Source organism: Pseudorasbora parva, chromosome 23, assembly GCF_024679245.1.
Source record: "Pseudorasbora parva isolate DD20220531a chromosome 23, ASM2467924v1, whole genome shotgun sequence".
NCBI lineage: Eukaryota > Metazoa > Chordata > Actinopteri > Cypriniformes > Gobionidae > Pseudorasbora > Pseudorasbora parva.
In genome coordinates, this window is record NC_090194.1 from 34,800,377 (window position 1) to 34,813,282 (window position 12,906).

Here is a 12,906-nt window from a genome sequence, read left to right on the forward strand (position 1 = left end):
TTCTATTCTTAGGCGACAGGAACAGAAAAAGGTTAAGGAGAAAATGTTTCTATTAAAATACTCTTTCTTTATTTCACTTAAAAGACTTGAAAACCCTTACTTAAACTTAAAACTTCTGAGTATTTCACAATCTGCTCAGTTACTGGGATTTTCACGCACAACCATTTCTGGGGTTTACAAAGAATGGTGTGAAAAGGGAAAAACATCCAGTATGCGTCAGTCCTGTGGGCGAAGATGCCTTGTTGATGCTAGAGGTCAGAGGAGAATGGGCCGACTGATTCAAGCTGATAGAAGAGCAACTTTGACTGAAATAACCACTCGTTACAACAACTTAGTGTCAGTTGGGCGTCGTTTAAATGCCACGGCCTACCTGAGCATTGTTTCTGACCATGTCCATCCCTTTTTGACCCCCATGTACCATCCTCTGATGGCTACTTCCAGCAGGATAATGCACCATGTCACAAAGCTCGAATCATTTCAAATTGGTTTATTGAACATGACAATGAGTTCACTGTAGTAAAATGGCCCCACAGTCCCCAGATCTCAACCCAATAGAGCATCTTTGGGATGTGGTGGAACGGGAGCTTCGTGCCCTGGATGTGCATCCCACAAATCTCCATCAACTGCAAGATGCTCTCCTATCAATATGGGCCAACATTTCTAAAGAATGCTTTCAGCAACTTGTTGAGTCAATGCCACGTAGAATTAAGGCAGTTCTGAAGGCGAAAGAGGGTCAAACACAGTATTAGTATGTGTTCCTAATAATCCTTTAGGTGAGTGTATGTATATATATATGTGTGTGTGCGTGCGTGCGTCCGTGTGTGTGTGTGTGTGTGTGTGTGTGTGTGTGTGTGTGTGTGTGTGTGTGTGTGTGTGTGTGTGTGTGTGTGTGTGTGTGTGTGTGTGTGTGTTTGCAATATGTATACTTAAATAAAATAGTTTGATAGAATAGAATAATATATATATATACTTTTTAGTGTATTTAGATTATATTATTTATTGATAATTTTGAAGTTAGGAATTGGAATATTATACTGTAATTCTCTGAATATCATCAAACTATAATCTTCCATTAATTAACATTAGTTTATGCTTTAACTAACAATGGCCATGGCCACAATGTGTATTAATATTTGTTAATGTTAGTTCATAAAACACATCTGCACATTATTAGTTCATGTCCTTTAAATAATTTTAGCTGATTATATCATTTAAGTAAATGTTCAAATTAATATTAATAAATACTTTTGATTTTTTTTTATTGTTAGTTACTAATAGAGATAAATAATGGAAACTTAAAGTGTCACTGTGTATTTTGCAACCATAAATGTGCAATTTTTGCAGTATATTAAAAACACTGCAGTAAACATTTATGTTGCCCTACGAGCCCTTTCCTCTTTATAAATATAAGTCTAGTTTTAGGGATTTTTTTTTATCCAATGTCTGGAATGGACAGTTCGGGGGTTCTGAGCGTGTAAAGGTTTGTGCTTGAGTACTTTTATCCTCTTTGTGCAGCAGTGTGCTTTATAAATCCAGATTAGGTGTGTGTGTGTGTGTGTGTGTGTGTGTGTGTGTGTGTGTGTGTATGCGGCGGCTCTATGACCCCGCGGACTCCTCTCCTCCGCCACCCTCCTCCTCCTCCTCCTCCTCTCAGCGCAGAGGAGCAGCGGGGAAGGAAGTTATTAGTGTTCTGCGCTCCAGTTCTGCGCTGTCGGAGGATATCCTTCTCCTTCCAACTCTCAAATTCCAAGGATTTTTCTGTTTTTCTTTCCCACTCCTCCTCCTCCTCTTCTTCTCTCCAGCTGGATCCGTGTATTTATGCGCGTCTTTGAGGGTTTTTGCGCGCGCGCGTGTGCGTGTATGTATAGAATTACGCATCATCTCTGGAATCTCGATCCGCTGTGATTTTCTTTGGGATTATTTTCCACCAACACACGTTTTATGCTGAACTTTTTTGGGTTTCCACGACCTACCCCGGACATTTAAAGGAAAGCGGACTGTTTAGAGCGAGCGATCGTGTAGCGTTTATCAGAACGGAAAGTTTTCTTCTCTTTTCTTCCGCGCGAGGCACATCATCCGCTGTCACGATGGAGAGCGAATGTCTCCGCGTATAGCGTGCCAAGTGTCCCTTCTGGGTTTATATGACCGTAGTCGTCGTTATCGCGCATTTTCACGAACATAAACTACCAGTTGAGGCGAAAACGAGCCGATCTCTCCAGACCGCGCGTGTTGGATTATCAGGAGGACACTAGAGGCTCCAGCGCTCTGCGCTTTTACGCACGCTCGCGCGCCTGGAGAGCGTCATGAATCTGCCGTCCGGACACGCTGTGGCTTTATGTCCTCATCCTGAATCCCACTTCTTTGCCATCGTGATGTTTTGATGCTGTTCATTTTTGCTTTACAAATATGATGAAATGGCAGCCCCGGAAGAAGGTAAGCTCGAGCTCAGATTTATTGTGAGTTTGGCAGTAGATCAGGAGGGGAAGACCTCTGGATCAACATGATCTTGAAGGGTGTGCAGTTAATGTTGCATTCAATCATCCAAGTTGAGGATTTGTGTTCAGGTATGGATGGCTAGATGTGGGTTATATGCAGAAACATTTAGTTTTATTTCTTGTAATGCATTTTATTCTCAGTTTAATTGTGATTATGATGGTGATGGTAATGTAAAGTCACCTCAACCTTAAAGTCCTGTCATATTGAATCAGTTGACTTCTGCATGTGCAGCATCTTACAGTCCTTAACTTTACTAGAAGCTCAAGCTTTGCTGATATGACATGGCTATTAGGGCATTGCATATGCTTTGAATCTCATTGCTTTTCAAGTCTTAACGCCACCGTTTGATGGCGGACTCTGTTTTGCTGTCTTGTGTGTATTTTTGAATGAACTAAATGCTGAGTGTGCCATTGCCTTGGGCCCTTTGAACACCAGCCAAAACTTGCAGTTGCATCTTCTTCTCCACTAGAGGGCAAACACCCTCAGATCACAGGAACCTGCCTCCCTTTCCGTGTTCTTCTGAGCAAAAAACATCATAAATCCATGCCATTCCTCTGCTTTTGTTTCGTGCCTGTAATTGTGTCCGTCGCATTGTTGTGTTCCCCAGATTAAAGGGCCTTAAATGGGTCTTTTGTGAATCAAAAGATAATGACGTTCAGCGAGTGAGTCACTGCTACAGCTGCCGAACACCTCTTAGGGTTTGTAAATAAGACCTCCGTGGAAGATAAAACCTGATACGCAGCTGGAGAGCCGAGTATGATCTTGGGGCGCAAACAAACTTCAGCTTCCTGCGCCGACGTCTGCCTTTCTGCTGTTCACTTCATGCAGGCGACTTAAAGTCATGATATGACAAAAGAACTTGATTATTTCACTCTCAATAGCGGACAAAGACTATTCAGCGCTCCCCGGCGGGAGTCAAATCGCATTCAGCTCATTAGGGTCTCACTTTTCTCCTCTATTGGAGGCATATTGTTTAGGGCTGCAGTTAATCAAAAGGCACCGCAGGCCGCACTCCTCTACAAACGCTCACGACATGAAGCCCAAGGTTCGAAAGGCCGGAGCTCATTTTGAGTGAGCTAATTGTGTGCAACTCCTCTGTGAAGTCTTGTTTGATCGGGGGGGAAACCTTTTAGGCAATTTGAGATTTGATTCAGGGAGTCGTGTTCCAAAAGTGTTCGTGATTCTTCTGGTGTAAGGGTGCAAAATCACAACTGCCTGTGTGCATGTGAATGAATCCATAGTCATTTGGGAATGAATCATGAGCTGGCTTGTTTTGGCATGGACGAGGGTCTTGTGGGGCTCTGGACCGACGGGATCGCCCAGGTTTTGGCACGGTCACGCTTACAGTTGGCCGACTGCTCACATTCTTCTCTGAGTTGGCTCAACACATTTCCGACGGTTTTCGCACTGCCGCCATTACCTGAGCACATTTTTGGAAAGAAATTGATGCTTTTATTTAGCAAGGACACATTAAATTGATCAAAAGTGACAGTAAAGCCATTTATAATGTTACAAAAGATTCGATTTCAAATAAATCTTTTGACCTTCATCAAAATGTATGACAGTTTTCACAAAAATATGAAGCAGCTCATCCTCATATTAGAATGATTAGACAGGATCATGTGACACTGAAGACATAGTAATGATGATCACAGGAATACATTACACTACAATATATTCACATAGAACACATTAATGATAATAATAATTCAAAGTTTTCTGTTTTTTAGAACAAATAAATGCAGCCTTGGTGAGTTTTAGTGTTGTCTTTTTGCTTTTATTCAGCAAGCCACATGAGTTGGTGAATAATTTCTATCTGTAGCACTTCCTGAAGTTTAGTATTTAGCGTGTGGGTTTGTTGAAATCACAAAGATCACAGAGATCTTCTGAAGTCTAAGTTTAGTACTCGTTTGGTATCATGTTAAAGTCGATTGCAGATGAATTCCTTCTGTTTTCACACTCTTTTATCTTCTGATCTCGTTTTCTATCTCCTCCTGACTAGTGTTTGTCCTGCACGCATCTTTCCGGTATTAAAACCGTCTGTCCTGAAGATGTTTATCCGCACACATATAGCACCGTAATTCAGCTTCCAGCTTTTAAGACTCTCATTAATGGTCTTTTACTTCAAATCTAGGTCTGTTTCCCGTCTTGCGTGGTCCCTGTAGATGAATCCCACATTCGGCTCTGTGCCGTGGAGATCAATACAGCGTCTGAGAGTTTGCCGAAGACCTCTCGGGCGCCTCGGCTTCGTATTGGATTACACTAATATGTTCAAAAGCACTTTATATTTTCCCAGCGCCACTGTCGGAGCGCGCCGATAACACTCGTGGAGGGGAAGACTTTGTTTACCATGGATTACAAGGATTATGGCGCTCTCGCTCGCTGGCTCTCCCGGTATCACTACCTCAGCAGATTAAGCATCCCATCCATTACTCACTCCGAGTGACTGGGAGAGAGGCGGTGGCCCTGTGGTTATTCCGGGGGGCAGATGCACAGGACGCTTCTTCTTCAGGCCTGCGGAGGCCAATTGGCGTCTCAAACACACACTTTTTTAAATCATTTAAGTTTGAATCATTTGGAGATGATGAAAGTTGTTGAAAGACAAGAACCTGGGTGAAGTTTCTGCTTTCTGGGGCATTGGCGATGAAAGCGGCGGCACATTGAGGAGCTCTGGGGTTTATTTTTAGGCAGCTTTGTTTGGTTCCATCTAGTGCTGCGGTGTCAGAAACGAAGCGTTTGTCAGACAGTGCTCTATATAGGGGATAGAGAACGATCAGACAGTGCTCTATATAGGGGATAGAGAACGATCAGACAGTGCACTATATAGGGGATAGAGAACGATCAGACAGTGCTCTATATAGGGGATAGGGAACGATCAGACAGTGCACTATATAGGGGATAGGGAACGATCAGACAGTGCACTATATAGGGGATAGAGAACGATCAGACAGTGCTCTATATAGGGGATAGGGAACGATCAGACAGTGCACTATATAGGGGATAGAGAACGATCAGACAGCGCTCTATATAGGGGATAGAGAACGATCAGACAGTGCTCTATATAGGGGATAGAGAACGATCAGACAGTGCACTATATAGGGGATAGAGAACGATCAGACAGTGCTCTATATAGGGGATAGGGAACGATCAGACAGTGCACTATATAGGGGATAGGGAACGATCAGACAGTGCACTATATAGGGGATAGGGAACGATCAGACAGTGCACTATATAGGGGATAGGAAACGATCAGACAGTGCACTATATAGGGGATAGGGAACGATCAGACAGTGCACTATATAGGGGATAGGGAACGATCAGACAGTGCTCTATATAGGGGATAGAGAACGATCAGACAGTGCACTATATAGGGGATAGGGAACGATCAGACAGTGCTCTATATAGGGTATAGAGAACGATCAGACAGTGCTCTATATAGGGGATAGAGAACGATCAGACAGTGCTCTATATAGGGGATAGAGAACGATCAGACAGTGCTCTATATAGGGGATAGGGAACGATCAGACAGTGCACTATATAGGGGATAGGGAACGATCAGACAGTGCACTATATAGGGGATAGGGAACGATCAGACAGTGCACTATATAGGGGATAGGAAACGATCAGACAGTGCACTATATAGGGGATAGGGAACGATCAGACAGTGCTCTATATAGGGGATAGAGAACGATCAGACAGTGCACTATATAGGGGATAGGAAACGATCAGACAGTGCTCTATATAGGGAACGATCAAACAGTGCACTATATAGGGGATAGGGAACGATCAGACAGTGCACTATATAGGGGATAGGGAACGATCAGACAGTGCACTATATAGGGGATAGGGAACGATCAGACAGTGCACTATATAGGGGATAGGGAACGATCAGACAGTGCTCTATATAGGGGATAGGGAACGATCAGACAGTGCACTATATAGGGGATAGGGAACGATCAGACAGTGCACTATATAGGGGATAGAGAACGATCAGACAGTGCACTATATAGGGGATAGAGAACGATCAGACAGTGCACTATATAGGGAATAGAGAACGATCAGACAGTGCTCTATATAGGGGATAGAGAATGATCAGACAGTGCTCTATATAGGGGATAGAGAACGATCAGACAGTGCTCTATATAGGGGATAGGGAACGATCAGACAGTGCTCTATATAGGGGATAGGGAACTATCAGACAGTGCTCTATATAGGGGATAGAGAACGATCAGACAGTGCTCTATATAGGGGATTGAGAACGATCAGACAGTGCTCTATATAGGGGATAGGGAACGATCAGACAGTGCTCTATATAGGGGATGGAGAACGATCAGACAGTGCACTATATAGGGGATAGAGAATGATCAGACAGTGCTCTATATAGGGGATAGAGAACGATCAGACAGTGCACTTTATAGGGGATAGAGAATGATCAGACAGTGCTCTATATAGTGGATAGGGAACGATCAGACAGCGCTCTGTATAGGGGATAGAGAACGATCAGACAGTGCACTATATAGGGGATAGGGAACGATCAGACAGTGCACTATATAGGGGATAGAGAACGATCAGACAGTGCACTATATAGGGGATAGAGAACGATCAGACAGTGCTCTATATAGGGGATAGAGAACGATCAGACAGTGCTCTATATAGGGGAAAGAGAACGATCAGACAGAGCTCTATATAGGGGATAGAGAACGATCAGACAGTGCTCTATATAGTGGATAGGGAACGATCAGACAGCGCTCTGTATAGGGGATAGAGAACGATCAGACAGTGCTCTATATAGGGGATAGAGAACGATCAGACAGTGCTCTATATAGGGGATAGAGAACGATCAGACAGCGCTCTATATAGGGGAAAGAGAACGATCAGACAGTGCTCTATATAGGGGATAGAGAACGATCAGACAGTGCTCTATATAGTGGATAGGGAACGATCAGACAGCGCTCTGTATAGGGGATAGAGAACGATCAGACAGTGCTCTATATAGGGGATAGAGAACGATCAGACAGCGCTCTATATAGGGGAAAGAGAACGATCAGACAGTGCACTATATAGGGGATAGAGAACGATCAGACAGTGCTCTATATAGGGGATAGAGAACGATCAGACAGCGCTCTATATAGGGGAAAGAGAACGATCAGACAGTGCACTATATAGGGGATAGAGAACGATCAGACAGTGCTCTATATAGGGGATAGGGAACGATCAGACAGTGCACTATATAGGGGAAAGAGAACGATCAGACAGTGCTCTATATAGGGGATAGGGAACGATCAGACAGTGCTCTATATAGGGGAAAGAGAACGATCAGACAGTGCACTATATAGGGGATAGAGAACGATCAGACAGTGCACTATATAGGGGATAGAGAACGACCAGACAGTGCTTTATATAGGGGATAGAGAACGATCAGACAGTGCTCTATATAGGGGATAGGAAACGATCAGACAGTGCTCTATATAGGGGATAGAGAACGATCAGACAGTGCACTATATAGGGGATAGAGAACGATCAGACAGTGCACTATATAGGGGATAGAGAACGATCAGACAGTGCACTATATAGGGGATAGAGAACGATCAGACAGTGCACTATATAGGGGATAGGGAACGATCAGACAGTGCTCTATATAGGGGATAGGGAACGATCAGACAGAGCACTATATAGGGGATAGAGAACGATCAGACAGAGCACTATATAGGGGATAGAGAACGATCAGACAGTGCACTATATAGGGGATAGGGAACGATCAGACAGTGCTCTATATAGGGGATAGGGAACGATCAGACAGTGCTCTATATAGGGGATAGGGAACGATCAGACAGTGCACTATATAGGGGATTTTAAAGCGTTACGGAGCAGATTAGGAGGAAACTGCAGCTTTACTGAGCTCAACAGCTCTGACCGAGCTTTGATATCAACTTAACACTATTGGCTATTTTAAAAAGGGGAGGAGCTGTTTGATGTGCCCCGCCCTTTCCTCCTGTTTCAGTGGAAATTACATCAACACACTGAATAATGCTGCTTGTTTCAAGCGGGACTTTAAATGTTATTTTGTTTCATTGACTCCGCCTTTCACCAAGCCCTCTTCATTTACAAGTTTTTTCCTCCAATCACATGCCTTATTTTGGTTTGTAGTGTTTCCTGGTCGAATCAATACATGTATTCTCCTCAAATTTCCTTTTTTACTTAGAAATTGTCACATTTTAGAAGTAAAATAGTTGGTGTGATTTTTACAAGACTTGCTCCAAAAAAGGGACCCTGAAATTCTGTGCATACTACTATTTTCTAAACAGTAAACACACTGGCAGAGTTGTTAAAGGCTTGTTGAATAGCTAGAGATAGTTAATATCTTCCCATTGTTTTCGCTCTCTCGGTTTAATAACCGGTACTCCAGTCTGATGTGATTTAGCGTCAGATTCACTGAAGTGGGCTTAACCCTTATCGGAGGCGATACTCCAGCGCTAAAACCTCGTTTAGCAGCTCTTAACCTCTGGGGAGCTGCAGAACCTTATCTCCATTTGATTCCTGCGTTATTTATTAGATCTCTGCGGGGAGGCTATCGCTCTCTCGCCATTATATCCATCACCGGAGTATCCCGCGGCATCCAAACACAGCGAAGCCTCGATGACAAACATGCTATCATCACCCGCACCTGTTTGGTGGGTATGTGGCCACATTCACCCTGATTTCTGAATTTGACTGAGCGTTTCCCGGGTGTGCGTAAGGTAGCCGGAGCGCTGTGAGGATCTTGATGAGGAAGGTGTTTTGAAGAGCCTCCTGCGATGAGAAAGGAAGCGCGCAGGGAGACAGGTGGATGATTAACCGTCAGCGCCGAACGCACCTGCTGGCTTTGTGATTTGCCAGCGTATTTACAGCCTTCCACGATGGGCTCGGAATCAGACGGACAGGCTTGCTCTGGGTCTCGCTTAGCGGCGTTTGGAGGAGCCGGCGGGGGGAGTTATTAGGTAACCTTGAATAGATTCCCTCTGGTTCTCATCTTTCAGCCGCTGACACCAAGATGAACTTCCTATTCTGGTTGTTCCCTCTGGTTTTACACCTCCCAGATTGGCTCATTTCTCCCTGTACGCAACACGAGCTTCCATTATAACTCGCAACAGAACATACACTTTTGAGATATTTAATGCACAGCCCTGCCTACCTTGGTTACTGTTGCTAAGTCTTTGGAGAAAGCCCCATAGGAAAGAATTGGAGATTTCTGTGAACAGTGTAAAAGGTGGTAAAAATAGGAGCATCGTTTCTAAAATATAGAGGAAAAAAGTGCCTTCTCTATCTTTGCCAATTCCTGTACCCTTTAATATTAGTGTTCAGTATTTCAAAATCACAGTTTGACAACTTTTAAAAGAAAATGTCAAGGTGCTAGGAATGGTTTTGTGCCATCAGAATGTACTTGGAAACTTCAACTATTATAAATGTAAGGCGATCAAGAAACATTGCCGTTGTATAAATTGATTGGGTATTATTTTTCTGTGACATTGCAGCACATTTCTATTAGCTGCTTTTCTTTAAATAATTTGTCAAAGGCATAGTCTACCTAAAAAAAAATCATCTTTCATTCACAGCATGATGTTTGCAACTTTCACTTCCTATAAATTACTTACCAAAAACCTCCCCAAATAGCATGGTAGTACCATAGTATTTTTGAAAGTACATTGGAATACCATACAAAACCATGATATATGAATTTCCATTATCAGTTGATACCATCAGTGCTTTTTTTAAGGATTGCAACTGCCCTGGCAGCAAAATTTTACCATTTTTTTGTATAATTTCTGTAAGTATGTGTTTAAAACTATCCAAACACACTGGACTTCTATAAAGCAAAAACTTGTGTGATGTTTTAAAGGATCATTCATATCAGCCATGTTGTCTTGAAGTTTCTGAACTGTATCTGATTGTGTCTCAACCAGAAGCTGCAGCATCTAATATGACTGATAATGCTGCTGATTGAAATCAATGTAAGCTGCCCCCTGGAGTTCATTAGATAGATGAAGTGTGTGTGTGTGTGTGTGTGTGTGTGTGTGTATATGAGTGGGTGTGTATACGTGTTTTTCTAGCCTGGTGAATGCACACAGACTCATGCGGACTCGTGTCACTGTGGGGACCTAAATTGAGGAAAATATGGTTTGCACAGTAGAAAAACCATTAGCGAGTCCTCAGAAAGATAGCGCACCAGAAGTGTGCGTGTGTGAGAGAGAGAGAGAGAGAGAGAGAGAGAGAGAGAGAGTGTGTGTGTGTGTGTGTGTGGTATGCAGCTCAAAACTGATCATTCAGATGCATTATGTATTGTGCATACTGTACAGTTTTTGTGTCTGCATCAAAAACCCTGATGACCTACTTCATCTTCCCAAATCTGCAGTAACCGAAACACACTGTGTGTATCTCGAGGCAATGCACTCGACTTGACCTTCCATTTCCAGTGTGACGAACGAACCAGAGCTGTGATTTAACATCTACATGGCTCATTAAGTCCGACTGGCAAAAGTGAAGTCATTTTACACTAAATTGGATTAAAATGCAAAATAACTTTACTTCTGAGATGATAACCGGATGCAGCTTGCTGTATTACTGTACCAAACGTCTGTTTTAAACGTTTATACTGCGAGAATAAAGGCAATATTCAGAATCAGTACTTATGGTGCAGTAGGCCTAAATAGTTTGCTAGTGTTCCGTTCTGAGCTACATTTGGCATGGACGTTTCTTCATGTAATGACTTTGCTGATTGCTTTTGATTAGCATGTGTGTGTATAAACGCATGTGGTGTGTAGATAGTGATTGAGGCCAAAAACGCTGTTAGCAGGACCCTCTAGCAGACGCAGAGCCGCATGAATAAGCATGCAGGACCATTCCCCAACACATTTCCCAGTGTGATGAAGTGGAAAAACTGCTCAAATGCAGCAGTCTGGGAGGATCCCGCATTCAGACCTGCTGTAGCGAGCGCTCATCCGCACTACAAAGACAAACACAGCCGTTTGATCGCGTCTCTGACCTACTATTCTCCAGCGGAACCGGCTCAATGTGCTTCTTTATTTGAGCTGATTATGTTTGAGGCAAAATAAAGCGACCGCATAAAGGTGGGCGAATGACCAAAATGTAATTTTATATCACAAACATTGTATTGCCAGTTATGTATATATTTGTTTTACTTGCATTAACCTTTTCGAGTTTTGAAATATACATTTATTTTCATCAAAGCTGAAAAATATTAAGGTGTTCATTTTATTAGCAATATTTCCCAGCCCTAAATTGGAGAGGGAATGTCTTACTTACACTTTGTTGTGTTTATAGTCTTCAGTTAGCAATTAAAAGTGATGACACTGACCCAAACACACTTCAATGCCATGAAGTTTAAAATGGCCAGTCTTCATTTTGAAACTCACTTGAGGCCTCTGTCACATCGAAGCAAGTGCTGTAGAAATTATATTTGCCAACTCTTTTTTTCTTTTGCCCTCCCTTGCGTTTCAAGTATCTCCCTACATCAGCAGCAGCGTGTTCATCACCTGCCCAACGGAGCGAGAACGAGCGGGAGGCAGAGAGTCTACTGAAGGACAGAGGAGGGAGGAAAGGCATGTGCTCTCAATGCAATGCTCAGCCGGTTCACCTTGAAGCTGCGCTGGTCCGTCCATTTGCTAGCGGAGCAGGAAGTGTCAGTGTGCTTTGAAGGGAAGTAATGAGCAAGCGGGTTGTCTGTTTCGTGGATGCACTTGTCCTGACCCGGATGAGTGCAGGCTGTGTGGAGTAGGTCTGAAATAGAGGTTAACAGGAGGACCTTAAAATGAACATGTGAAGCAACAGTTAACCAGTGAAGAGCATGGAGAAGAGGAGTTATGTGAGCACTACGTCTAGTCAGTGTGAGCAGTCTTACGGCTGCATTTTCTGTACATACTGTAGCCTTTTAATAATATTTTGCCGTAGTCCAAACGAGAAGTTATTAGTGCATGAAGAAGGGTTTCTGCATCAGCCAGGAAGTGGAGACGTGCGATATTACAGGTGATAAAAAGTTACACAAGCGATATGAGAAACAAAGGAAAGAGAGGAATCAAATAAATCACCAAAATTACATACAGGGAAAGAGAGTTTAATAAGAACCCCATCTGTCTCTCTCTGTGGGAGCCAATCAGCATTGTTTCGGTTTTTCTGTTATTTAGTTTAAGAAAGGTTCTGGGAAATCCAGTGTTTTATTTCTCTAAAGCAGTGAGTGAGTCAGGCAGAGATGAAATATCAGAGGAGGTGGTAATATAGATATGAAACTGTAATTTTGGTGAACACCTAAAAAGTAACGTTCCTAGAACAGATCTCTGTGGAACACCCTGTAAATTGTGGTGGACTTATACCTAACAAGTAACGGTCCTAGAACAGATCTCTGTGGAACGTCTTGTG

General features: G+C 43.0%; 1 protein-coding gene across 3 annotated transcripts in view; it reads left to right on the top strand.

The window, feature by feature from the left end:
- The window catches only part of ttc28 (tetratricopeptide repeat domain 28), a 347,257-nt gene that overhangs the window by 130,217 nt on the left and 204,134 nt on the right, over nucleotides 1-12,906 (top strand). The window contains exon 1 of one of the 3 annotated variants that reach the window (XM_067433882.1): nucleotides 1,673-2,433. The exons of the other annotated variants lie outside the window; for them this stretch is intronic. Coding sequence (XP_067289983.1) covers nucleotides 2,407-2,433 — 27 coding nt within the window. The 5' untranslated portion in view covers nucleotides 1,673-2,406. Of the gene's footprint in view, nucleotides 1-1,672; nucleotides 2,434-12,906 lie in introns of those variants that run through there. 3 annotated transcript variants of the gene reach the window in all.